General features: G+C 34.7%; 1 protein-coding gene across 1 annotated transcript; it reads right to left on the bottom strand.

Moving 5' to 3' along the window:
- Window positions 1–1,715: 1,715 nt before the first annotated feature.
- LOC111515680 (uncharacterized) lies at window positions 1,716–26,130 on the bottom strand. Its single transcript, XM_074186031.1, has 4 exons — window positions 25,778–26,130; window positions 25,259–25,625; window positions 11,160–12,340; window positions 1,716–2,539 (listed from the first exon to the last, which is right to left on the bottom strand). The coding sequence occupies exons 3-4, from the start codon at window positions 12,142–12,144 to the stop codon at window positions 1,806–1,808; spliced, it is 1,719 nt and encodes a 572-aa protein (XP_074042132.1). The 5' UTR covers window positions 12,145–12,340; window positions 25,259–25,625; window positions 25,778–26,130; the 3' UTR covers window positions 1,716–1,805.
- Between the last annotated feature and the right edge of the window lie 1,208 nt (window positions 26,131–27,338).

The following is a 27,338-nucleotide window of genomic DNA, read 5'->3' as shown; positions in this document are numbered from 1 at the left end:
TGTTTGGTTTCATCATAGGAATCCCACGCTGTGATGAAGGATCCATATTTGGCAGGAAGACTTCCCAAAACTTTAGCTATGTTGTCGATATCGGAAATCTGTTCACCTACGTCAGCAAGAGCTTGTGCCATTGATTCGATTTTGCTAATGTGCTGAGCAATACTAACAATTTCGGACATTCTATAGTTGATATACTTCTGCTTCAGCATCACCTTTTCAACTGACGACCTTTGTTCATGTCAACTCATCACTGTAATTGATCGAACCTCATTGTGACAGTGACACTTTTCCGCAAAATAAACTTGTGCAAAACTTATTTACAGGATTTTTCAGTTACGTGTACTGGGCCCATAACCTTTTGGATTTAGCAGAAATATACAAGTGTTGCAATTGAAAAATCAGTTGAAACAACTTCTCAAACTTCTCGTTTTTCATTTATATATTTTTTAATTAATAACTTATCGTTTCTATGAAAACATAAGACATATTTCAATGAGTCAAAAAAAAAAACTGAAATAATACACAGAGTGAACAAAGCTGTTTTCCAATACAACTCAGAACATCCGAAAATATAGTTTCAATTAAAATTCAAGGTTTGAATAAAGAAATAATAATATTTTGCCTGTTTCAACAAATCTTTGAATTTGGATGATTGGAATTATCAACATATCAAGTCGTTTCCATCCCCACTACTCAGGCTGAAGGTTATTTCCACTTCATTTTTGAATGCAATAATAATGTTGAAACAGTGCTGAAGATGTAGGAGATGAACTTGCCAGTCGAATTTCAATCTTAGTTTGCGTAGGTAGAGGAAAAAAGTTCATAACGTAGTCCTTCACTTGTTTTTTCATCGAGATGTTCATATAAATGAAATATAAATTAAGTTTGTTAATCTTCTTCATGACCACTGGGATTATTAAAAACTTCTGATAATGTTCGTGCTTGTTCATTTTATTCTAAAATATTGAAATTTTTTTCACCTTACCCTAATATGGCACTAGTTGTGTGACAACCTACGAATGCGTGAGCATATAATATAAAATAATTGAAACTTCCATTTTCAGGATTGGAGTATAATTTTTCATTCGATTATTTCGAACTGGCTAGTTAATAAAAGCGAATGTTGTCATCTGTAGGTGTGAGACCAATCCATAAAACCAATGAATCGATGTCGATGCCAACAACTTAATTCTTAAATTCTTACAAATATTTGATGAAAATTCCGTTTGTTTTATTGTAACAATTATTTTCATCAAAATGTACATCTGCAGCAACATTTTTTGTTGTATTCGGTAACTTTCTTGAGACTTGACACCAAATTGTTCATTACTGTTTTCATCAAATATAACCACTGTAAAATACAATGGCAATAAGATTGAAATAATTCTCAGATATTTTACCATAAGGCCGGGTGACACAGTGAAGGTGAAGCAAAAGACCACCATCGACCACGAAAAAAAAGATAATAGCAACTTATCACTTTGAAGACTGGTTTTCAGAACAGTTAACAATTCCGACTCTTGGGTCTTTCGCGAGAAGCCTGCAGAGTCGACAATGATATTGGAACTTGCATATGTAATTGTTCAAGTTGAAATAGTTTCTGATATTTTTAATATTCTCTTTCTACAACTTGAAACAGCACGTTTGGTTCACGGATAATTTTTTCTTCAATTACAATATGCAATACATGTACGAGTACAAAATAAGACGATTCGTAAACAAAACGTGTTACTAAATCACTATCCATATGGAAGTGGATTTCATAATAATGAATTTAAAAACCTTGTCACGATTCTCTAGGTATTTTATTTGGTCATCAATAACTTTTTTTTAGTTGCTTCTGTCTGTTTCACTGGTATCAGAGACTTCTTGTCGTTCTTTCGTTTCTTTTTCGTTGCCGCAACTTTCTCCTTCAGGTCGTCTTTCTTTTTCGAAGTTTCCGCTACAACCGATTCCCTTTCGATACAAATTTCGCCCGCGTTTCCGGAGATGATAGGCAGTTGAAAAGATGCGTCTTCTTCGCGTTTTTCTTCTTCTGTAAATTTAGTAATTCTAACTTGAGCGGAGTTCACATAATCTTGACTTGCTTCGATCTTCTTGGGAATTGTTTTTAGCACGTTTTGAATATCATCGCTGTTGTGTTTGCTTCGCATGATGATCTCATCGATTTTGTGGAATATTTCACTGGTATCCAAGCTATCAATGAAGCTCTCTTGGACGCTTTCTTCGATTCCGGCCTCGGCATCAATTCGATGCTCGATACCGCCCTGTTCCTTGTTGTTCGAACCGGTGATCACACGCTGTATTCTTTCGACGTTCATCAGTCCCTTGGAAGCAATTTCGTCGATTTTCTCGAAGAGGTTATCGACGTTTTTTGTAACGCTTTCCCCGCTGCTAGTTCTTCCGTTGACTTTTTTCAATTTCTTCATGGGTTCGGAGGGAGTTGGCGATAATGTGCGTTTGTTCGAAACTTTCATTACATCTTGGGGTCCAATGCAACTGCTTTCTGCTTTGTCGCATTTCGAATATTTCTTCAAACCTTGGGAAAATGGATGATATTAACAAATGTATAGGCATATTTTGAGTACCTAATTGTGCATAGAAAATGCTCAGTTAGGTTAGACTTCATTGGCATAATGATTATTTGTATAAATGAATGAATATTACAAACAATATAACACATACAAAAGAACAAATAAACAGAGAAATTACAAAAGGAGTTCAGACTGCTTGTACGTGATATGATATAGTGACATATCCAAGTAAGGACATATTAAGGTTTTTCAATGTAGGGTAAATTTCACAATTCGGTAAAATGACATAATAAAGAGGCAGATTGGTCTGATTTGAAAGGGTTATATTTATAGGAGTGATTAATTTTTTGGGAAAGAAAGTTTTTGGCTTTCTACTACTCCATCTGATACAAAAAAAAATGGATGAGAGAATCTTCCAAAGAAAGGAAGGATTAATCAATTTGAAAATAAGTAACTCTATACATGGATGTGTAGATCATGCAAAGAAGTAACTTTCAGACACAAACTGAAAGAAAGTCCTCCTGAAACAGCTACTTTCATATAAACATTGAATTACACGAAAGAAAAAATTCTTTCGAAACAAATACTTCTATATGAACACTGAATTATACAGACGATACTTTTCTCTATTCAGTTTGTATATCGAACATTCGTGGAGGAATAAGATGTATCAGATGGAGTAGTAGAAAGCCAAAAACTTTCTTTCCCAAAAAATTAATCACTCCTATAAATATAGAAGTATTTGTTTCGAAAGAATTTTTTCTTTCGTGTAATTCAATGTTTATATGAAAGTAGCTGTTTCAGGAGGACTTTCTTTCAGTTTGTGTCTGAAAGTTACTTCTTTGCATGATCTACACATCCATGTATAGAGTTACTTATTTTCAAATTGATTAATCCTTCCTTTCTTTGGAAGATTCTCTCATCCATTTTTTTTGTATCAGATGGAGTAGTAGAAAGCCAAAAACTTTCTTTCCCAAAAAACAGATTGGTCTCTTCTTTTAATTTTTTTTTCAATATTCATTTGGAGTTTATAATTTTGCTTGACATATCACGTTCCATTTCGATAATCCAGTCAGTTAAAAAAATGTACTTTGTATATTTTCCAATACTCTGAGTCTCAAGAGGTACGTACTCATATATTCTAGGTGCCAGGTGCATTTCGCTGTCCTATCTTTTTCTCAAATCGGGATGAAAATATTGCAATTTTTTTTGCGTATTGGGAACATGTTCTTGAACTTGTAATATATTTTTTCTATTCTTAATGAATAATGATATTTTCATACAGAATAGTTGTCTGATATCCATGATTTGGACTTCTTTATTTAAGAGATCGCTACAATAATTACGTGTCTTGCCAAATATTATTTTCATGATTCATTTTTTAACAACATCAAAAAACTATTCTGAAATTTTAGGAAAATCATCTTCAACTGTTTGTTTCATGTTTTGTCAAATTGAAGAATATAAAATGACATCATCATCATCGGTGAAATTGATAGTTTGCCCAGAGGTATTTAGGGAAAACAAACTATTCATGTAGATAGTGAAGAGAAGTGGACCCAGTACAGTACCTGGAAGAACACCATAAGTCACAGTTTTAGGCATACCCAGTACGCCATCAATTTCCGCACTCTGTTCGCGCTCTAAAAAATAACTGGACAAAAGATTGTATGTCTTTCCTTGAATTCCATAATTGTTCAGTTTTCTCAATAGATTTTTGTGACATACGGTGTCAAAAGCTCTTGAAATGTCTATAAATATACCAAGTATCGGTATTTTTCCATCTGAAGTAGTATAAATCATTGAAATTAGTTTGTAAATGGCATCTTTGGTTGACCTGCCTTCTCTAAAGCCATATTGATACTCTGACAATGTATTGAATTTCTTGAAAAAAAATTATTCAGTTTATATTTCGAAAATCTCTCCAAAATCTTCGAAATATTTGAAAGTAATAAATTGGTCTGTGATTACATATTTTTAATTTCTTCCCATTTTTATATACTTAGAGGTTTATTATTCCATATTTCAAAACCTTTGGAAAGCACCCAGAGTCGAAACATCTTTTACATGAAAATGTTAGTGTAGAACATATGTCATTGGCTACTCCTTTTGCAGTTTCCGATCCGATGTTATCATACCCCGGTGACTTTTTTGGTTTTGATTTTTTTATTACTTTCATGACCTCCAGTTCGCTTGTGGGAAAAATATTGTGTGTTCGAAATTGATACTTGATTCTATAACTTTGTAAATCAGGTTTTCAGTTAGCCATTTTTTTCCCAATTCGCTATTATAATCCTTATTGAAATTATCGGCAATCTCAATTTTTTCTGTGATGATAGACTCATCATCCAATTTGGTTTTGTCAATCACTTTTTTTTGTTCATCCACACACACATTCTTAATGAACTGTCAAATAGGTTCAAAATTATTTTTAGTTGTTTGTATCTGTTTAGAATAGACAGTTTTTTGGCCACCTTGATGATTTTTTGAGCGTATTTCTGTATGATGTTCATGTTTCTTCCAGTTCATTGTTATTTGGTTTTTTTAATGACCTCTGATATAGTTTTTGTTTCTCATTTATAGATTTAAGTATTGCCGGAGTGAGCCAATATTTTTTTAGATTTTTTTATTTGTATATATATATATATATATATATATATATATATATATATATAATTGATAGTGTAACGACCGTATGTATGTATAGAATAGTAGTTTTTCGGGGATTCGGTCTGATTAGAATAAATATTTACTCTTTTTAGCTGCCCGAGCTTTCGCTAATGTTTATTAGCTTTATCGAGGGCTGTAATATAAAAAGGACATGATAAATATATATATATATATAAAACATAATAACGGATAAAACAGAATACCTGTGCTATTTGAGAATATTCAATTTGAAAATTTCAATTTTGAAAGAAGTCTTCAACATCAAAATGACAACTTTTTGACATTGAATAATGTGAAATACTTTTTCAAATTTTTATTATCGTTCATTATGGGGATTTATACTGTGTTACTATTACAGGATGTATTCAGATTTATATTTTTTGTTAGTAAAAATTTATTCATTTTTACTGTCAGTGTTGGTGGTTTGACCAATCAACCGGCAACTGCGGTAGCAGAAATTTGGGAAGCTAACCTGAAATGCCATCGGTAAACGAATCCATTTGTTTCTAGAAATGATATGAAATCGACAAAGGTTAATGCAGTCAAGTTGCTGGAAAATAATTCCATGAAAATCAAAAGATAAATAGATAAGTACTTTTTGATCATTCCCATATTGATTTCAATTTAAGAGCCACCGGTATACAGCTGTTTCAGCCTATTGGGCATCGTCAGTACCGGGCAGGCGGTCCTCGATTGAAGACAAAATGTGAAAAACCAGAAAAGTACTTGATCAAATCAATCAAATTTCTGCTACCGCAGTTCCCGGTTGATTGGTCATACCACCAACACTGACATAAAAACTTGGCAAGTTGACTTGGGTGTCACACCAATAGGTGGTTCCACTTATGTTTCACTTGCGTTTACGCAGCTATTTCAGTCAATCAACAGAAATGTATGTAATGATAGTTCACCTATCAATTTTTCTTATAAATCTATACTTAACCTTGGAAATGTATCTTCAAATATCATAAAACTATTTCATAATGAACAAAATATCAAAATATGCCAAAAAAAGATTATAACTAAAAGGATTCGAATACTAAATTGAAAGATAAAACGGATACCACTATAAAGTCAAATGTGATTTATAACATTCCTTGTAACAACTGTAACTTGGATTATATTGGAACAACATCTGGAATATCTTAATGATAGAATAACTTCACATAAAAGTGATGTAAAGCTTAATAAAAAATCATGTGCATCAGCACAACATTCTATAGAAACAGGACATACACCAAATTACTCTAATATCAAAGTTTTACATACAGAAAAAAATATTTCTAAACGCCTTTTTCTTGAAATGGTTGAAATGAATAAGTCTTCTGTTTGTATGAATAAGAAAACTGACGTTGATAATCTCAGCAATATATACAGTAACTTACTGGAACTACATCAAAAACATGATAATAATGAAAATTGTATCAATCAATTAGTCTTTCTCAAAATCAAAGATTATGAAATCATCATACCCATTGAAAAATTACATTTATGTGAAGGTATGACATTTGTCAAACCCAAAGTAATATTATACATGTTCAACCTTCTCCGTCAGTTTATATGTTCAATTTATTGTTTTTATTGTTTACTGTAAGTATGAATTGTAATGTCGATGGCAAAAAAACCAACAACTCAATAAATGATAGGCCCTGAAGAAGCTTCCCATGAGAAGCGAAAGCTTGGCTAAGTAGAACAGAGATTTGATTTTTGATTTTTTAACTGAGAGACCCCGTTAATCCATTTTGCTATACAGGCTGATTCACGGTGGATGGCACATTAGACGTTTCTGGTGAACCAGACAACGGATCACTTTGAAAATTCAATGGAGGGCATATTCGGGCATTCTCTAGCCAACTAAAATATTTTCGACAATGCGGTGTTACCGCTTCTATTAGAAAGCAGTAGCAACTTTGATTTTTCAAATGGAACACTCTGTATATAATATTATTTTTGGAATCTCCAACAATTGCCCGACAACTTTTCTTGATATTTCCCTATACCTATCTGTTACCGTTTTCGAAATAAAAATCAATTTCATTTTTTTCTTCGAAAATCATGACTTCTAAAAATGCCGATATCTTTTAGTTAAGAAGTACTATGATATCGAAATTTGGTTTGGAGTTAGGTGATACTGGGACACTTCCCACACGTCAGCCTAATCTCCGTTACTTCAATACAGGGTGGTAAAAAAATACAGTTTTTTCGTTTGTTTGAAAAAGTTGCTGAAATTTGATTATTTTAAATAGGACACCCTGTATATTATTGAAAATTCGGAAAGCTGCTAAAATTTGCTTTCTTTCTATGCTATCATACCTATACCTAACTAGTCAATTGTGAAAATGTCCCTTCAGAATGGTATTTCCATTCGGTATTTGGTAAGCAGGCAATGATTATTATTTGACAGTAGCGTTGTGACATTCTCCTAATAATATCGACATTTTCGTCACTTCAGAAGTTGCAAATACCTTCAAAACGATGGAACAAAACTATTCAATCGAAGTTCTTATGAATTTGTTTATTATTTTTGGACAGTGTGACAAAATTATCACCAGAACATGTAGAAAGTTCAATGAAATGTATCCGAATCTACCGCCAATGAACCTCAAGAAATTTATACGAATTCAGAACAATTTCAATATGTTTGGATAAACTTTAAAAAAGCACCAAGAAACTTGAAATTGAAGTCAGGTTTTAAGAAAGGTAACAGTTGTGTAACAGCATTATTAGAGATCATAGATGACATAATTAAAGCTATAGATAAAAATGAAGCCACCGATTAGATTATTCAAAAGCATTTGACACCATCAATCATAAAATACTTTGTGATATATTATACTTTTTTGGGTTCAGTGATGTTGATATTATCTTATCTAGATGATAGATTACAAAAAGTACAGATTCATGATATTTCTTCTACTTGGAGAGAAGTTAAAACAGGAGGAGGAGTATAAACTAAGATTTCATGAACATATAACCTACAAACTTAAAATTGCTTATTCATCATTGAAACTCATATATCCGCCCATAGACAATATTTGGATGTAGATGTCGAGAAAATGATATGTGACTAGTGACTAGTTTCATCTCATGTCAACCACTGTGACGCTGTTTATCATTCATGCTTAGACAAGAACGACAGGTGTCGCATACAAAAAGTTCAAAACTCTTGTATCAGGTTAATATTTGGTATCAGAAAAAGGTCCAGAATTTCACACAAATTAGCAGATTTGAAGTGATTGGATATGTTTAATCGTAGACGATTTCATGCAACATGCATATTCTTCAAAATATTCAAATATAGGAATCCTCCCTACTTTTATGAACATTTGTCTTATAGAACAGATATCCATAACCTGAATTTGCGTAAGAAGACAGTGCTAAATATTCCTGTACATAAAAAGGAAATATTCAAACGATCTTTTTCCTATAATATCTCCTTCACAATAAATTATCTCCATAAATGGGAAAACAATTGTTTTAACATGTCAGAAACTGTTTTCAAAAGTAGGTTTAAACAGCATCTGTTCAGCATTCAGAATAACTAGGTCCGCAGGTCATATATCTATTTTTATATTACCTTCTCTTTTCTTTTTTTTTCTTTCTTCTTTTCTTCTCTTCGAGCCCTCATTTATTTATTTTTATACATTTTCGGCATTGGTGGAAGAGCAGATGCGAATGCAAATTCGCGATCTGAACCAAAAGCCATTTGGAATCAAATAAAAAGTGTTTTTATTTTTTTCCCTCTTGTATCTTGTTATTTTGATGGGCAATAAACTTATTAATATATATATATATATATATATATATATATATATATATATATATATATATATATATATATATATATATATATATATATATATATATATATATATATAAACATAAACAAACATAATTTCCCCCCACCAGAGAACATAAAACTCATAAAACAAGTCAACAAGGGAAACCGCATGGACATTAGGGAAAACTTGAACATCCATAAATTTAACAGTCATAAATCACTTATCGAGGAACAAATAGAAATCATTAGTTTGTCTGTATTTAATTGCACTCTTTCTCTATCTCCGACTTTTCTGCTTCTTCTTTCTCATTTGGTACAATATTTAATACAGAAATTCATTCAGGGTAGCTCGTTTTCAACTCAAATAATTTTTACCTTACAAACTATGAGCTTCAGGCCATAACATATTCTACTTTGTAGAAATCTGTTCATCATGGAACATCTGATAATGCAAAACAATTGATCCAACATGTTGGATCAAATGTGAATATATAAAAATATGTCACCCTGTAAACTATTGTTGAGGTGAAAATCATTCCAAAAGTTAATCAGGGTGGCTCGTTTTCAACTCAAATAATTTGAAGCTCCCGAACCATAAGTTTCAGACCATATGTTTTATACTTTGTTGAAATCTACCCATCATGGAGCATCTAATAATGTGAAACAATATAAGGTGATCCATTTAAAACAATTGTGACATGCTCTGGGGGTGCGATAGGGGAAGTAACATCAAATGTGAATATGTCAAAATGTGTTCCCTTGTATACTATGGTTGACGTGTTTTTTTTATTTTTCCTACAAATCATTGAATCCAAAAATTATTCAGGGTGGCTCGTTTCAAATAGAATGCACTGTATTATATATTACCAGTCAAACAATCAGGTTTCAGAAGTGGGTATAACTGTGCCACAGAGTTACTGGAAATACTTATTGATATAAATAAAGCTATATATTCATATAAATCGACGATCTCAGTTCTCTTAGACTATTCAGAAGCGTTCGATACAATTAACCATGAAATTTTGTTAGGTATTTTGAAATATTTTGGTTTCAGAAGTTCAGCTGACATATTTGACATATCTTCGAAATGAGGTTATGTCAAATATAAACGGCAGACTACTCACACATCGTTTCAGGGGTTTAACTAAAACGAATTTACTTTCTTTGAAGAGCAAGCGTGTAGTCTGCAGTGATTCAAAACTAATATGAATCCCCATTTTCACACAGAGTCTTAAGGATTTCATTGGAGTGCTTGTGTCCACATACACAAAACTTGTAACCATTTACACAATAATATTGTGACCGGCTTTCTTGAGGTTCCCTTTCAACTTCCCCAAAGAACAGCATTGTCGCCACATCTAGGATTTTGGGTTGCTTCAGATGCACAATATGCAGTTAGTTCAGTGATCAAAAAAACGATTTGAAATTTTGCTGTGGTTTGAAACAGTATTTGAGAAAACTAGATGATACCAGAGCTCAAACGTGTTGTATTTATGTTCCTATATCATATAATGTTGTTTCAATCTGTCATATATCTCGTTAGATATACTTGACTGGTAATGGATGCAGTTTTTGAACTTGTCTGCCCTTGGGGATATCGCTGACTGAAAAAGGGGGAGTATATCTCATGACGAAATCGACAGAAGACTCAAATCGTGAATAAAACTTGACAAACGAGACTCCGAAAAGTTCTTAAGTATATAACGGGTATAATGACCCTTCCAGAGGCACTAGATGTAAAAAGTATTATCAATACAGTCTCTCTAATTTAGAAAATCTAATTTTGAAGAAGGCGGACCACTCAGATAAGCTCTCATTTTTCCTGATGAATCTCAAGCTGGGTGGTCTCTGAAAATGATACTTGGAAGTAGAAGTGAACTACGAAATTTCATTACTCTATTTGAAAGCGTTGGAGTGAGTTGGAGCTTTTTTAACACCCCCTACAATGGGATATCTTCAAGAGAAAAATATTAACAAACAATCAGTGGTTATAAGTATGATGAAGTTAAACTTGACTTTCATTGCAGGATGTTACTTTCATGGTCATTCGTTCAAAATTTCGATTTCTATAAGAGCCATGTTTACTTTAACCAACAAAAAATGATTGATTGATTATAATTCATAATCATGTTTTACTGAATAACAATCACTCTAGAAGTAATTCATAAACCTACCTTTCCTTTCTCTTTCGCAACTGGCCACATCTTTGCTCGCATAAAGTTTCTTCAATAAATCTCTGATTTCTTTCAAAATGACGTGTTCAGGCATCTGATGCATATTCTGAGAATGACCCAAATTATTTTTAACGCCAACCCCTTCTACTGAATGCTCAGTAAATTCCTTTCCAACTCCTACACGCGCTCCGAATAAAATGTCATCTCTCCTTGGAAGAAATGAACATTCAGGCAAGTAGGCTGTCTTTTCGTGTTCATCCGTGTAATCAAAATCATCTACCAATAAACTGGGTTCTTCCCGTACTCTTTTATCATTCAAAATAGCGTCGCAAACGGCGTCTAGCATAATACGTGATTCCAGATCAACCTTGACCCGTTCCTCTAGATGATTTATATATTTAATGTCATCCTCGACTTCAATCGGATCTGGTAGAGAAGATGTGGTGATTCTATCAAAACTATCAATCCGAGAAGGTCGCAAATCGAATGTTTTTCCTGACACAGGACTTAAAAAGTCTTCCTTTAGGTGTTTGGTATAATATTTGTCGAGAATATTGGATTTGGTGTTTTGGATCCAAGGGTACTTCGAAGGAAACCCAAGCTTTGAAATGGCCTTGTCTCCACTCAAAAATCTATTCCAGGGCTTGAGATCTTTTAGATAATTGTTACTGTTGTTCAAAAGCCACGTATTTTCAACCTCGCGCGATTCTTTTGGGATTTTTTTAGTCATTGAGGGAAGCTTTCTATCGACACAGTCGTTACATGGCAAAATCTTTTTTGTAGAATCAGCCAATTTTTCCGATACGTCTGGGTATACCTCATCGATAACGTTTTCCTTCTGCTTTATCGTTTGGGCGATCTCTTTGTTGCTGCTGCTGGAGCAACAACAGCAGCAGCAATGGTGGCAACAGTAAAGGTGGTAATGTTTTTTTTTTCGCGTTCTAGCTTCTGCGTTACAAGAAAATGTTCTGTAAGTTTGCGACATGTCATTTTCGACGTCTTTTTCGGAAGTTTGCAGCTGAGCATCTATTTTTTTCGGAAATGGTTTGTCGTTCCCCTCCCAAAGAGGTTTTTCGAACTGGAAGTCCCGGAAGTGTATAGGAGGGATGAGATTATCGCTACAATTATATTTTTTGTTTTCATCTGGGCAGATTGGGCAGCAATTCGAACAATTTGATTGTCTGAAAGAAAACATTAATTGATTTGAAATAATAAATCATCAGATGAATACTATTTATAACCCAGTCAACAAACTAATTAGTCCCGTCATGTAAGCAAAAAAAATCAACTACGGAATGAGGTTGTCTTAAAAACCTTATAAAATTTCTTGCAGAGCATAAAATTTCCAACAAATTTTGTTTTCATACGCCAGACCGTTTTTGAGATAGAGGGCGGAGAACCCACACCATTCAGACATTTTCCTCATTTAAAGGTGGCTGGCAATGGTGGATTTCATTAATTCAAACTTCTATTGTCTAATATGATATATAATGATTTGAAACCCCCGAAAAAATAAATAAAATTGAAAATTAAAATGAATAGCTGAAAATAACAATTATTATATGGAAACACTGAAATGAAAATACAATGAGATGAAAATGAAGCAAAAAATTGTGGATCATTTCAGCTTGAGACCATTTGATGTTATCTTGATGAGTCCAAACATGTTCTGCTATTCCAGATCTGCTGGTTTCTCTTCGCTGTGGATGTTTCTTGTGCTCGGCAATACGGACTTTCAGTGGCTCTCAGTTTCAAGGATTTTCAACACTCATAGGGTATCCAGTAAATGCAATTCTTGGAATCGAGATCCGCGTTTGGTGATCTGGTTTTCGTGAGGCTGCAACGGATGTTAACAGATCTGAAGCAGGTTCTGATGTTGTACTCGGATCCAATTCTTCTTATTCTTTCCGACAATCCTCTGATGTAAAAGAAATCATCGACTTCATGTTGATGATGGATACTACCACGCACTGACGAGTGGCCAAATAGCCCGAAACCGGTCTACAAGTATGTTCCAATAATTGGAAATCGTTTTTTCGACAGTTATATCGCCAGCAGCATATGCAGAAATGTATTTTGTGACAAATTCTGCACTGACACCTGTCGGATACAATCTAACAATTTTTGTAATAAATATTAGCATCACTGGCATAAACATTAGCAACCGAGATAACACGAAAAACTGATTTTTTTGATATTTGACCTGAAATAACTTCCGGCGAAAAAACGAGATTTCAATAGACTTTTAAGAACACTTCGAGAACACCAAAATGAAGGTTTATACAAATATACAAGATATTTTGAGGTAATTTTCATCATCATACTAGCGAATCACCCAGGCTCCGTACGGGGGCAATGCTGATACTAAATATACATACAAACGCGTGCGATCGCAAAGCGGGCCCTTCGTCGCGCTATTTATAGGCAGGCGCCGCAGGACCACCAGCCGATATCGCCGCAACCACTATATCCCTACCTTTTTAATCTGTGATATCTTCAAAAATATTCTTTCAAATCATATGCATATTCTGTGAAAGGCTATATTGATCTACATTTAATGTACAATGAATTTAAGGTACTCAATTGGATGAGGATTAATGCTGTATTGCTTAAAATCGCTTCGTAAAAAAGTAAACGACGAAAAATAATTATTGTGGGTAATCCTTGAGAGATAGACATATACCATCGCGGACTTTTTTGTAGACATTTTTGAGGTGTACAGTACTGTAGTACATTTGTTGATTTGCAGCTAGCGTTTGCAATGTAAGCGCAGAAAAATCTTTTTATTTACGACATCACATTAGAAACCTCTAAAATTATCATTATTTCTCGACTATATAATGCGTGTTATATACATATAAACCTTCCTCTTGAATCACTCTTTTCACTTGTTTCATACTATATAGTGATGCTCATTAAGTTTTTGAGTGAAAAATACTTGATCATCAAGCACAAAGTTTATGACAAAAAACACTATGCTTTTTCCGCTGCTGAAAACCAAGTGAAATAAAACAACTAGAACGTCAATTGTTAAACAATCTACATATTCGATGGCTTATAGAAATTATCAGTAAAGATAGAGCCAATACATTCAAAAGTGGGGGATGCATAGGAGACTTTTACGTCCCCTATATATTGGATTAACGTTTCTATTCAAATATGTAATGAACCTGAAAAGAAACAAAATACAATCAATGAAATAACCGTATTAAGAAAGAAAAAACATATTCTGCAATTATGTCTATTTACTGTTGTTAAATGTCAATGTATGTTTGTTCATTCGTAATTTGAATTATTTACTTATGTTCATGAAATGAAGTCAATATGTTTCAAAATCATTCAAATGGTCCGAAGTTTCCGGGTTTATAAAGCTTGTCGCTCACTTGTCCGACGCAGCACAGCACGGCGCTGTCCGTCGTCTCATGGCGACGGGTAGTAGCATCACCCTCTTGTCCAGCTACAACCAGCATACTGAAGGCGCTGTTTGTTCGATTTCAAGTGAATTTCACTTGACATCGAGCTGTGACAGAAACATATCTATCACTAGCAGTTCTGACGAAGAAGTCGTCATTATGGTGGCGGCATTATTGAATGTAGAAGAAAATAGTCACATAAAAAAATGTTGTGGGTCCATCCCATTAATCAAAAGAGGACAAATCTGGGAGCGTTTCATCACCTTTTCAACGATCTGAAAGAAAACGAGAAGAAATTTTCCAGTATTTTCAAATGACTCCAGGCAAATTTTCAGAACTTCTGGATATTCTAGAGCCTGGCTTAACAAACAACTCAAGTTTTTCGAGTTTTCCTCTAAAAAGATTCGATATATTTTTTCAGCAGCTTTCGTTTGACACCTCGATGACGTTTCTAGCGTTCGTGATTCAGATTTCATTGCAGTCTTAAGGATAAAAATATTCCGAAAACATTACACTTTCAAATGCATTTTTCACCTAGAACACTTGAGATAATCGCCTTTCGACATGAGACTTTTCTTCTCAGAGCGTGGACTGTTAGATAAAACCGAAGAAAAATCGTCGAAAACTTGAAAATTTTCCGCGAATTGCGAGAAATATGCGAATAGGGTCTGCTATAATAATGTAAATATGGGCCCCGAACAACAGAGTGACCAGTGCGAACTTAGAGTGGAACACAGGAAACATAGAGCTAGTAACGAGACTAGTAACTACAGACGCGGTTCAACTTCAAACTGATTATTTCAAAGGAATACAACGTCTTCGGCTGAGTTTTAGTTCTTTCAAAGAACTAATTGAGGTTATTTCTACTAGTGTATTGTAACGTATGATTTGTTATAGGATACCTGGATATCATGCTCTGCGGGTAGAAGATTTGTAATGAGGGACTGTTTTCGTTAGGAGTAGGACACCAAGGAATGTTGTATCGAGAAGGTGGGTCGAAAGCGAATTCGAGTGACGTGACAAACCGGGAGTAGAACGCAGTTTGAGGTTAGATCGTAATTTTTTCGCGTTTACAGTTGGACCGGATTGCCACAAGGATTTTATTTTCAGATTATTGATGCCATTAACCTGACGCTTTTTGCTGCCCGGCACTTCATTTCAGGCTACCTGGTGAATTTCATTTTCAGTATACCAGGGACGTCGTAACGTTCGGTCGCAGTAATATTTTTGCATTTTAGTTCATTTTCAGCGTTACAGATTCCTTTTGCCGCTTCACCATAGGAAAGCAATTCACCAAACCCTGCAAAAGAAGAGTGGGTTCCCACTAAAGTTGCTCAAGCTTGTTGACTTCTGTGCTTAGACCTAACGGTGCCAACACAGCAGAGGTCTGAGAGTAGCCTTATATTCCGAGCGGGTGAATCCATCATTAGTAGTGACCTTCGACAGTGTAACGAATCCTTCTATCTATCCTGCGAGCGGCCCTCATCCTAGGGTGTAGTTCAACAGTTAGGTTCCGTGATCCTTTGTTTAAACTCAGTTCACCATGTAGGTCTTGGTTAGGAAATCAGTTTCGCGATCCAAGGATGAACTTAAAAAATTGAATTCCGTAATTCCTGTCCTCTGACTATTACCTCGTCAGAGTTATTGTAGGGAAACGTTTTCAATTCCAGAGTTACACTAGGGACAAACAACCGCGAGCGCAACTCCTAGATTATACAAAAATGTACAACTGTGAGTGCATTATTGGCTCTTCTGGGCGACAAGTAGATAGAGAAAATGAAATTCCACAAAGGACAAGAATGTCCTCAAATCGCGATAAAATACCGCGTTTTAGTTATTCTGTATTGAAGCGATTTAGGAAATTAAATACGCCGAATATGAGTAAAATGAAATTGGAAATTTTGCCAATGTGAACGACACAGCATAGATTACTGGACCGTCTAAATTCACAAAGAGAACGTCTGGAGACGTTACAACAATTGAATGGAAAACTTCTACGAGAAGAGGTGAACTCCAGAACTTACAACGAACCGCGAGTGGCCAATATCGGTCACAGCATCGAGACAATGCTCAAACATTTCATTAGTTCGAACTTCCATTGTATAATCTAATATATGAAAATTGATGTTTGTTGGTTGGTTGGTTGGTTGGTTGGTTGGTAAGTGATAAACTTCTACATCGCTCAACCGATCGTGATGAAACTTGACATGTATAATTAATTTTTCATAGAGAAGATTTTTAGGCTATCAATTTTTCTGTAACTCGCCACTAGATGGCGGTGTAGAACAATTTTTCCCAAGTTCGTTGATTCTGATTCTGTCAAAATATTGGAACAGCAGCGATACTGCAACATAGTACTAGTATGATATAAATTGAATTGGAATCCCTGAAATTTTCTTTAGAAAATTTAAAATATTAGCTGAAAAATAACAATTAAATCATGCAATAAAACTGAAATTACAATGAAATAAAATATAAGCAATAATTTAAAAATTGAACTATTAACACGAAATGAACGTTAAAAAATTATTAACAAGAAATAAAAATAAAATATTAAAATATTCCAAACCAAGTTACTTTACTGTTTCTCTTTGTGGATGATTTCAGCTTGAGACTACATGAAATTTTGTTGATGAGTCCAAACATGCTCTGCTATTCCTGATTTCTCCTCACTGAGTGTTCCTTGTGCTCGGCAATGAGAACTTTCAATGGCCTTTTAGTTTCACCGATGTATGATTCTCCGCAATTCTTGGAATCGCAGTCTGCTTTTGGTGGCCTGGTTTTCGTGAGGCTGCTACAGATAGTGTTCCCAGATCTGTATATTCCACCATCACTTTGGAGTAACCATTCCAATGAAGGTCATTTTTGATGATGCCTAGTTCCTTTTCGAGACCTTTCTTTGTAATACAGAGCCCAAAAGTATGGTCTACTAGAGTCTTGATGTTTCCTCTCTTAGTCGATTGATGGTGGTTGGATTCCTGGATCAGATACTGTATCGTGTGAGTGGGTTTATGGTATACAGATGTTTCCCATTTAGTATCGGTTCTCTTCACCAACACGTCTAAGAATGACAATTCGTTGTGGACTTTCTTCTCCAATGTGAAAGTGATGGAAGGACTTACGTTGTTGATGTGATTCAGGAAGCTGTCTATTTCTGCATTTCCAAGGTTCCATATTATCATTATATGAAATTACTCACCTGTAAACCAATGCGCTTTCTGTTTTCTTGTGCCTTTCCGCACAATCAAAATCAGCACAAGAATGCGCCATATTAATGTTCAAATATATCTCTAAAACACTTTTAAAACACACACAAACTTAACTCGATGAAAAAAAGAATTGTTCCTACGTGAGCTGTCAGCTGAGAAAAAGTTGAAACTCTATGTTGCAAAAACAAGCATAATGGATCCGATATGATATACGAAGCACAATTGAAAACATTGGAAATATGTGAAACATTAATGGAAAGCTATCTTTTCTTAAAATCAACTCTTGATGACATATTGAATTCAAAAACATTCGCTAGATTGAAAATATTTCACAGTTCAATTATCACTCCTAATGACCTAATGAACTCACTTCAGGAAATTTCTCAATCACTCCATAAAAACAATCTACCTTTACCCACAATGCTCTCACATGTTGCTCAATATATCGAAATCATCGAACTTGAAGCATATCAAGTGGACAAAAGAATTATTTTCATATTAAAAATTCCACTGGTCGAACCAGAAATATACACTCTGTATCGACTTTTACCAATACCAATTCCAGATAACCGAACGGGACTTCATCACATATTATTAAATGTTCAAGAATATATTGCGAGAGATGACGAATCCTTGTTGTACATTTCACTTCAAAATTTAGAAAACTGTAAAACTCTGAATCATGGCGTAAGAATCTGTTCCGATCCACTACCCTACCCGATTGATAGCGAAGCTATATGCGAAGCGCAACTATTGAGAAGATTGACCTTTCTCCCGAAAACTTGCCAGTCTTCACTGATCTACGCTACGGAATACAACGTCCAGGAACTGAGTCTAAATTTGTGGCTCATAACAATATCTGAAGTCCTACCAATCACCATTAACTGCGAAAATATGGAACCAGTTACACGAGTGATCAAAACCAATTCCCTGCTAAATCTCCAACCCGGATGCAGCTCATTCGTTGGAAGCACTAGAATTCACTCCAAATACTTCGTCGATAGATATAAGAACGTCACATATAAAAACCATGCCGTTCGAATACCATACAGCTGTTGCGATCATCTTCCTGAAAAACGACATCTACCAGAACTGAAACCGCTGAACTCAACAAAATCAACGTTGACGAGTTGAACATCGCTCAACATAAATTAAACCAATATTCCGAAGAATTGGATAAACTTACCAATGAGCCGTTTGTGAACAAGCACATATATTATGGTTCACATATTCTGTGTAAAATCTGTTAAATCTGTTTTTTCGTAAACCAGCCGTCGCACCCCTAAGAACAACAACCCTAAGAATTCTAAACTTGTGTGAGCTAAGGATTAACGAGGTCTTACCTTTTAACGTGTGATTCCTAACACGGGTTGGACGATAGCAAGTGAAGATCGATCGTTCAGACTAGGGCTTGAACCAACGATCAACACGGCAATCAATTCGAGTGAGGGAACAAAGCACCCACGCCAAACCGCTTGGCTACCAACCGGCACTATAACATTGATCATTGTATTAATCATACTTTATATCTTTTGCAAATGTAGATGAAAAGGACCTATACGAATCGGTATAATATCCACTTCGAATCAACCACCCCCGGATCATCCAAGATCAGACAGACAACCATCCCGTATCTTATCGAGATTCATCCCCAGGAGAAGACCAAGTATCAACCTCCAGGAACCTATAGAAGAGGAAATCCAACTCAACACCAGTTTCCACAAGGAAAATGTTTTGTGAAAAGTTGCAGCAAAAAGCAACAACTTTTTGTATAAAAGTGGAGTTGTTATATGCGAATTAGCGTCTCACACGTATTAAATTACAAGCGATAACAGCTTCCTGCTAAAAGTGCTAATTGTGCAGTATCAGCAAGATGAACACTTGTGTTCCAGACAAAGCAATTGCTGACACTGTTCAAATATTGTTTTTCATACCAAACATATAAATAGACCCTGCGAGGTCAGAAAGATGTTCATTAACGATTTATTCATTCTCAAGTATAGTTCATATCAATTACTCACTCAGTTAATGTTCCAAGTTTTTCACATCATACTCAAATATTTTTATAAAGTGTTCATAAAGAAGTAAACCAATTTTTAAAAAGTGAATTGTGAAAAACAAGATATAACATCCATGTCTTGTTGATGTTCAAGCTCTCTTACGGTTGAAATTACTTTTTTGTTTATATGTATTTCTAAGTCCGGCCGTACACGGACCACATATTTGCAGTTGAGGCAACCACAACATTGTGGCCACGTTGACTGCACTTCGCGGTTGACCCAACCACATTTTTGTGGTCGACTTGCGGTCATATAAACCGCACTTGCAGCTGAGGCAACTGACATCAAAAATTGAATGATGTAAGACCAATATGAGAAAAAGTACACGACGGTGTGTACAAGTTTGTGGTTAGTGTAAGGCGGATGCCGCGATGACATCTCGGAGGAGATCATCAGCAAGTTGACTGCAGACTTCGTTTTGACTTTTGTGCTAAACGCCCGTGTACGTGTAGTACAGTATTTCTTATAGGCGGCTTGAGTTCGCTGGAACGTGACTGCAACTGTGTGGTCGATCCGACCGCAAAATGTGGCTCGTGTACGGGCGCTCCAAGGCCTTTGAACTCGTATAATACCATAGCGGCAACAGCTAAATCGGTAGTTGTAAAACATATTCTCTCAGAAAGCAGCCAAGGCAGTGCCTTCGAACGCAGGCAAGTTCTTGATAAAACCGGAGGATGATATTCAGAGACTATTCAGATACTTCAGGCCATAAAAATACATTAACATGAGAATACTTTTAACCGCGAAGAAAGGAGCTTGAACATCAACAAGACATGGATGTCGGTATTTTATAACACAAAAATTCTCCCCATGATTGGAGAAGAGTCGGATCAATCAGGTACGAGAGCAGTGAGCCATCCGACACCTAGTTACATTACGAATACAAACGCACCAGAACCATTTTCAGTTTGCGCATCGTAGCAACGTAGATCACTTCGACCGTTGCCGCATCGCCTTCGATAATGTCTGCCGCAGTAGCTGACAAAACGTCAGCCTACAGACCACGGATAATAAACACGGAAACATCGCACATATTGTTAGACACCGGCCATGAAATCTGACACGCCATGATTATCCAAATGTTTGAACATTCTCATCACAAAGAAAGAAAAATTGCAAAGAAAAATTGCACTTGAACAAGGACCTTGGATTATGTCATTATCAATATCTTGGTGAATTTGATTCTGCTTCCTATATAAAAAGAAGTGTTTCTGATTTCCGAATATTTCAGTTGAACTATTCTCAATATCATTCTCATAATTTTTTTTTCATACCCAACTTTTATTCATATTCATTTTATATGTATGCTTATTATATGTATTAAATCATATAAATATGTGTAACACAGATTGGCAAGATAACGTCTCCTTATATAGAGACATTGACTGGTATTACATTTATGAGAATGGAAATTAAATCAATCTGTTGACTGTATCTACACTGCAAATGCCTTCGTTAAATGCGACTGGACATGATTTTGGTGACTGTTTTAGATTCGGACTTCCATTGCCTAATAAATTTTAAATTAGGGTAAAAAAATTAAAAATCAATGAAGCTTTAAGATTATTAAAAGTAATAAAAATAACAGGATGGAAATATTTGAATGACTCAGTTGAAAACGAAATAATATCGCAAATGAAAACATAAAGAGAAAAATGGTTGAATAAAATGAAAGATTAGTATGATGAATTAGTTGAAAAATAAGTGAAATGTTAATGATATACAAACAATGAACATAGAAAGATAAAAAATAATTCAAAATGAGATAATGAAAATAAACTATTTCACCACACTTCGATAATTAACGGGTGATAACCATAATTTCATAAAATTACTCTGGAGTAGGTATCACTCTTCTCAGATCTAACCAAGACGACATTGTCGACATTACAGTTCGTAACTTGACTGTCTCAAAACTAAATTAGCAATCGAATCAGTCTAATGACTGTATCGGAAAGTAGTGATGCCTCTTGTCGAGACAAGACAAGAAAATGATTTCTCTCGTCTTGTCTTGACTAAGTCGAGAGAAAATGGTCTCTCGTCTTGACAAGAGACCTGTTTTTCTGGCACTCTCTTGTCTTGTCTTGTCTTGTCTCGACTTCTCTTGGCGAGAGAACGTCCTTGGTATTCAGAATGTGCAGTAAACGGAAACTTAGTGGTTATTTGGGTACTTGAACGCTGCACTGAATTCGTCCGTTTAACAGTGATGTCAGTTGTATACTAATTGTGAATAACTTCGAATTATTGTGGTATAAGTATATCAGGCATTATTCAATCGAAAACTTTCTGACAAAACAAGATATTCTCCAATCAATGAAAGTGCCTTTCGAAGAGGATAAGGGGGACTACGAAGAGATATCCGATGAAGATCCTGAATTTATTGATAATGCAAGTTCGCCAGTATTACGTTTGAGGATACTAATGAAAAAAATAAAAATATCTGAACAGCTTTCTAATAATCTAAGACATTTATGCGAAGTTTTCAACGTGAAATATTCAGCTGTGTCTATTGATGTGGCTACCAGCTGGAATTCAACCTCTAACATGATTTCACTTGCTCTCAAGATGAAAAATGCCATCAACCCTTTATTCGACCACAATGAATGTTTGAAAAATTTCAAAATTCGAGATGACGAATGGAACACTCTTACCTTAGTAAATAGTTTTCTGAGATATTTCAAGGATCTTTCAACCATCTTATGTGGAGATCATTATCCAACTCTATCATCGGTAATTGTTGGCTTCAATATTCTGATAGATAATATAGAAAAACTTATGTTTGAACTCGATTCGAAACAAAATAGAACAGAATCAGATGAATTAATTATTTCTGCATTCAAATCAGGTAGGGATAAGATGCTCAAACATTACAAAAAGACTAACTGGATTTATTGTGCTGCGTTAATCTTGGATCCCCACCACAAAGTAGCTACATTTTCTAGAACAAGCTGGGGGAGAGAAATGAAAGAAAGTTCTGTTGAGAATTTTGAAAGAATTTTCAAAGGCAACTATCTTGCGCATAAAAATGCTCAGCCACCGAAATAGTCGTTTCTGAGGAAAATTTAGAAGAGAGAAGAGAGAGAGACTTTCAGGATCTGAACTGATTTTATGGCTCCATTGACAAAGAACAGTCTCAAAGAGAGGGAGAGAGAACGGAAATTGATAGATATTTAGATTTGTCACGATCACCACAAAAAACCAATCTTTTGCACTGGTGGAAAGAACATGAGATTGAATATCCACGACTGGCAAAAATGGCTAGAGACTTACTGGCAATTCCAGCAACAAGTGTGCCTGCAGAGAGACTTTTCTCGAAAGCTGGCCTTACTATAAGGAAACATAGAAACAGACTGAATGCTGAATCAGCTAGAAGTCTTCTCTGTCTGAACTCCTGGTTCACCTGTTCGATGGCCCATAAACTGAAGTAATTCCATTTAGATATTTTATTTTATAGTGTTTTATTTTCTTGTGTTATCTTAAATCAGAGTGTTTTATAGAATTTTAATAATTTATTTTCAAGTTTAAAATATATATTTCAGTTTCATTATCGTTGTTTCAATCTGAAAAAAGTTTTTCTGGAAAAGATAGTTTCAACAACAAAATCCTAATATTGCAAAAATTTCAGTAATCTTGAAATTATTGTGGAATGCACAACCATATCTTCTGTTCTGAAAACATCATATTGATGTTGAAAATGCTCTGCAAAATTATAAATCAACAAAGAATCAGGTCAATAATTAAAAAAAACTTGCAAGAGAAAAATTTATAGAAGATCAATACACTCGTGGTGCTAGTGATTCTAAAACAAATATGGAATAATATATTATCAGTATATCAGTTATTGCTTACGTAACAAAGCTACTAGATTTGACAATACAATAATTAAAGAAATCAAAATAAATAGAAATGTGTTTATAGATAAAATCTGCAAAAGAAATGAACCACTGGTTTGTTACCATAGAAGACTTTATTACTGAAACAATTACCCATTATAACCTCAATCCCAAATCTGAATTTTCAATAGAATACCCTACAACTATTTATTTAAATCCTTCTGTGTTCTGAAGAATATTTTATACAAATTTAACAAATCTTAAATTTTATGTAAATTATGAAATGCACCATGTGCATCTGGTATATTTCCATTTGAGCTAAAGAAAATCTATAGTTTTTCCTATTAGAAAATGTAGAAATGTTACATCAGCTCTACTACCAGTTGACTACTTCTGAAATTGAGCTGGTATAATTAACCAAAAAATATATAATACATTATAAATGTATTTTGGTGGTATCAATAAACAAATAAGCATCAATTAAAACTTAATTTGCAAATTATTACCTTCATTCACTCCAATTGTCAGGATTCGAAATTATCAAATACAAAAATTGTAATGAACCATAAATTTTTGCATCAAAAGAATATTATAATTGGATTTCTATAATACTATTTTTCTCTCGACCTCTCTTGACTTCTCTTGTCGAGAGAAGCCTCTCTTGTCTTGTCTTGTCTTGTCCAAGAGGACCTTATGTCTTGTCTTGACGAGACAAAATTTTTCGAAAGGAAAATCTTCTCTTGTCTCGATCGAGACATGATTAGACAAGACAAGACGAGACAAGAGTCGAGAATCTCTTGTCTCGGCGGCAACACTATCGGAAAGAGATAAATGCACTAAGTGAAGAAATATTTCTTATAAATTGAAATGAGTATATTTTTAGGAAAAGTTGGTTTTTTTGTTAAAGAAAGATTTTGGTTTTCTACTTCTACTTATACAATGAAGCCAAAACTTCTCTCGTTTTTCATAGGTATTCGAAATATGCACCTCATCCAACGTTCCTAGATAGTCGGATCCGCCGAAATTTTCCAACTCAGTCTGTAGGTGATCACTTGACTGATTTCAGGAGATCTTGCTATGGACAAAAATTTCCTCAGTGAGGAAACCTTGACGAAGTTTTGTTGGATGTAATTCAATACCCATCGTGGTATTACCAAAGAAAGTAGCGTCTTTTTGCCAGGTATTTGCATAATCTTGTTTCGTAGAAACATTGGGACAGTTAAATGTTCCAGGTTTTTTTATTTATTGTTTAATATGTGTGATTGATGACTTGTTTACTTTATGGTAATTCATGATCACTTAAATGAAATGAATAAAAACACTTTTGTCTAAATACCACTGGAAAATTTTATTTTACGACCTGGTTTCGGGTTTGATCCCATTTTTATACTTGATAATGGGATCAAACCCGAAACCGGTCGTAAAATAAAATTTTCCAGTGGTATTTAGACGAAAGTGTTTTTATTCATTTTATATAAGTATTTATCATTTTATTAGTGTGAATTCATGATAATTGTTTTCTTTTCTATACCCAATGACTGCTATACTGCAACACTATAATACTATATGTTAAGATCATATTACCTGGAAGACTCAGAAGATTCAGTAGGAGTTTTTCTCTCATCTTGGCATTCTTGGCAGCTGCAAGTCGAGCTATCTTCCAATTTCCGCCTAGTCTGAATCGCATCACTTTTATGAAATCTCTTTTTGCCTTTTCTGGAAAAATTCCTTTGCACTTCTAAGCAAGAAATGGAATCTCCGCTTTTCTCCAATACTCCGCAGGTGTAAGTCTCTCGTAGAATAACGGTGTTCGAGGGGGTGGAATAGAGATTTTGCAGACTTGGAGTTACCTTTTTGGGTCGTTTTTTTGAAGCAGAGACAGTTGCACAAGTTTTTGAACGGTTTTTTCTCCACTTTCTCTTCTTTCTCTAATTTTTTCTCCATTGAAGTTCTGAAATACAAACCCTTTGTTCAACATTGGCAAATCAACTGTCACCCTTGATGAATGATTCTTTCGAATAATCGTGAACAAACAAAGAGAAAAATTGCTTACAACATGAAACGTTGTGTTCTCAGATAATTTATAGTAATGAATTAACATACCTTATTCGATCATTTATTTTGCTTTCGCTTTTCTTCACCCAATTCCATCCCCACCATCTGCAAAATTGGAGTTCCCATTCGTCTTCATTTCCTGGCGGTGGCGGTGGCTTACATCTTCGAAAAAAGTTTTGGTCTGTCTGATATTCATTCAGCTTCTGCGGACTGTCTCGCCAAGATGCATCCATATCTAAATATATCAGATCATCATTTGGGTATCTCCTACTTTATGTTAGGGATGAAAACTGAAAATTTCGAGACCAATTTCAAAGGAAATAACGACGATGGGAATGTCAATGACAAGAGCAATTTTTGGTCTGGGGTGTGAGTTTGAAAGACATATGTCAAATTAATTAGGAATTGAACCAGTAGCGCTCTCGGTTGGTGTTTGATATGATCAGCGGTTGACTGTAAAACTGACAGCAATTTGTAAAGTAGCTGTATTTCTGGGTACATTTGCAGGTTTAATGATGATAAATGATAACTATTATGAGAAACGTATTATCAAATATCACTAATTATATCAGAAATACAATCACTTCAAAAGTTGCTGTCAACTTTACGTCAACTAGTGATGATATCAAACTCTAATCGAGAACACATTATAATTATATTAAACACGTGTTGCGTTTTTGTAAAATTGTTCAGTGAAAATCTCACAATGAAATGTTTCTCGAATATGATTTGGACGGTAGCCTGGTGGGTTGACGTTGGTGGTGTGCTTTACTCATTCAATCGGCCACTGTGCGAACCGCTGTGGTTCGAACCGCACGATCGCCGGACGATCGTTTTTCACTTCCTATCGTCCAACCCGTGTAAGAAATCACACGTTAAAAGATAAGACCTCGTTAGCCTTAGATCACACAAGTTTCGACTTTTGAGAGTTCGTAGAGGAGCGACAGCTGGTTAACGGAAAAACTTATTTTAACAGACAGACAGAAATAGTTGTGAATGTTATTTATTTATTTATTCATTTATTTGTATCCAAACAGACCAAAGGTCTAATTACATGGATAATTAATATAAAATAATCTTCACATTTCAATAATTATAAATCATGAGAGTCAGTTGTGTACCTACACAAAAACTTTGAGGTTGAATAGCAATGAACTATATATACTCTGTTATTGAATATAGTTGTGCAATAAAATCGATAATGGTAATATATGTAAATTACCTTATCAATAGAAAATCATATTCGTGCACAGATGAAAATACTAAATATAATAAATTTGTATGCGTATCAAACAGATGTTGTCAAGAAAAAATCTAATATTGCTCTACGAAATACTCCCTGAGGTAGACTCCAATCTAAATCTACTAGCACACTACATGTATTGGCCAGTCGTAGCATGGTCACGAGAGGGGATCTGTACGTTGTAACTACCAACGGAATATTGAATGGATAAGTTCTCCGAGTTCTACGGGAAGGGACATTGAATCTCAGTAATGATAGGATTCCTGGTGCATTTATCCTGTTGTTTATCACATTATACAAAAAATACATCATGGTGAGGGATCTCCTAGTTTCTAAAGAGAGAACTTTGAAGTCATGTCTAAGTTG

This window comes from Leptinotarsa decemlineata, unplaced genomic scaffold (genome assembly GCF_025532065.1).
Source record: "Leptinotarsa decemlineata unplaced genomic scaffold, Ldec_3_MD MMD2_tig00078422_RagTag_RagTag, whole genome shotgun sequence".
Taxonomy (NCBI): domain Eukaryota; kingdom Metazoa; phylum Arthropoda; class Insecta; order Coleoptera; family Chrysomelidae; genus Leptinotarsa; species Leptinotarsa decemlineata.
Note: the sequence above shows the minus strand (reverse complement) of the source record. Positions and strands in the feature narration are given on the sequence as shown.

What these genes read in the sequence shown, in the direction of transcription:
- LOC111515680 (XM_074186031.1), bottom strand. Translation starts at nt 12,144, where the DNA reads ATGTCGCAAACTTACAGAACATTTTCTTGTAACGCAGAAGCTAGAACG. An exon ending in TTGCGAAAGAGAAAGGAAAG is followed by an intron (nt 2,540 to 11,159) that starts GTAGGTTTATGA and finishes CATTTTCCCAAG; the next exon opens with GTTTGAAGAAATATTCGAAA.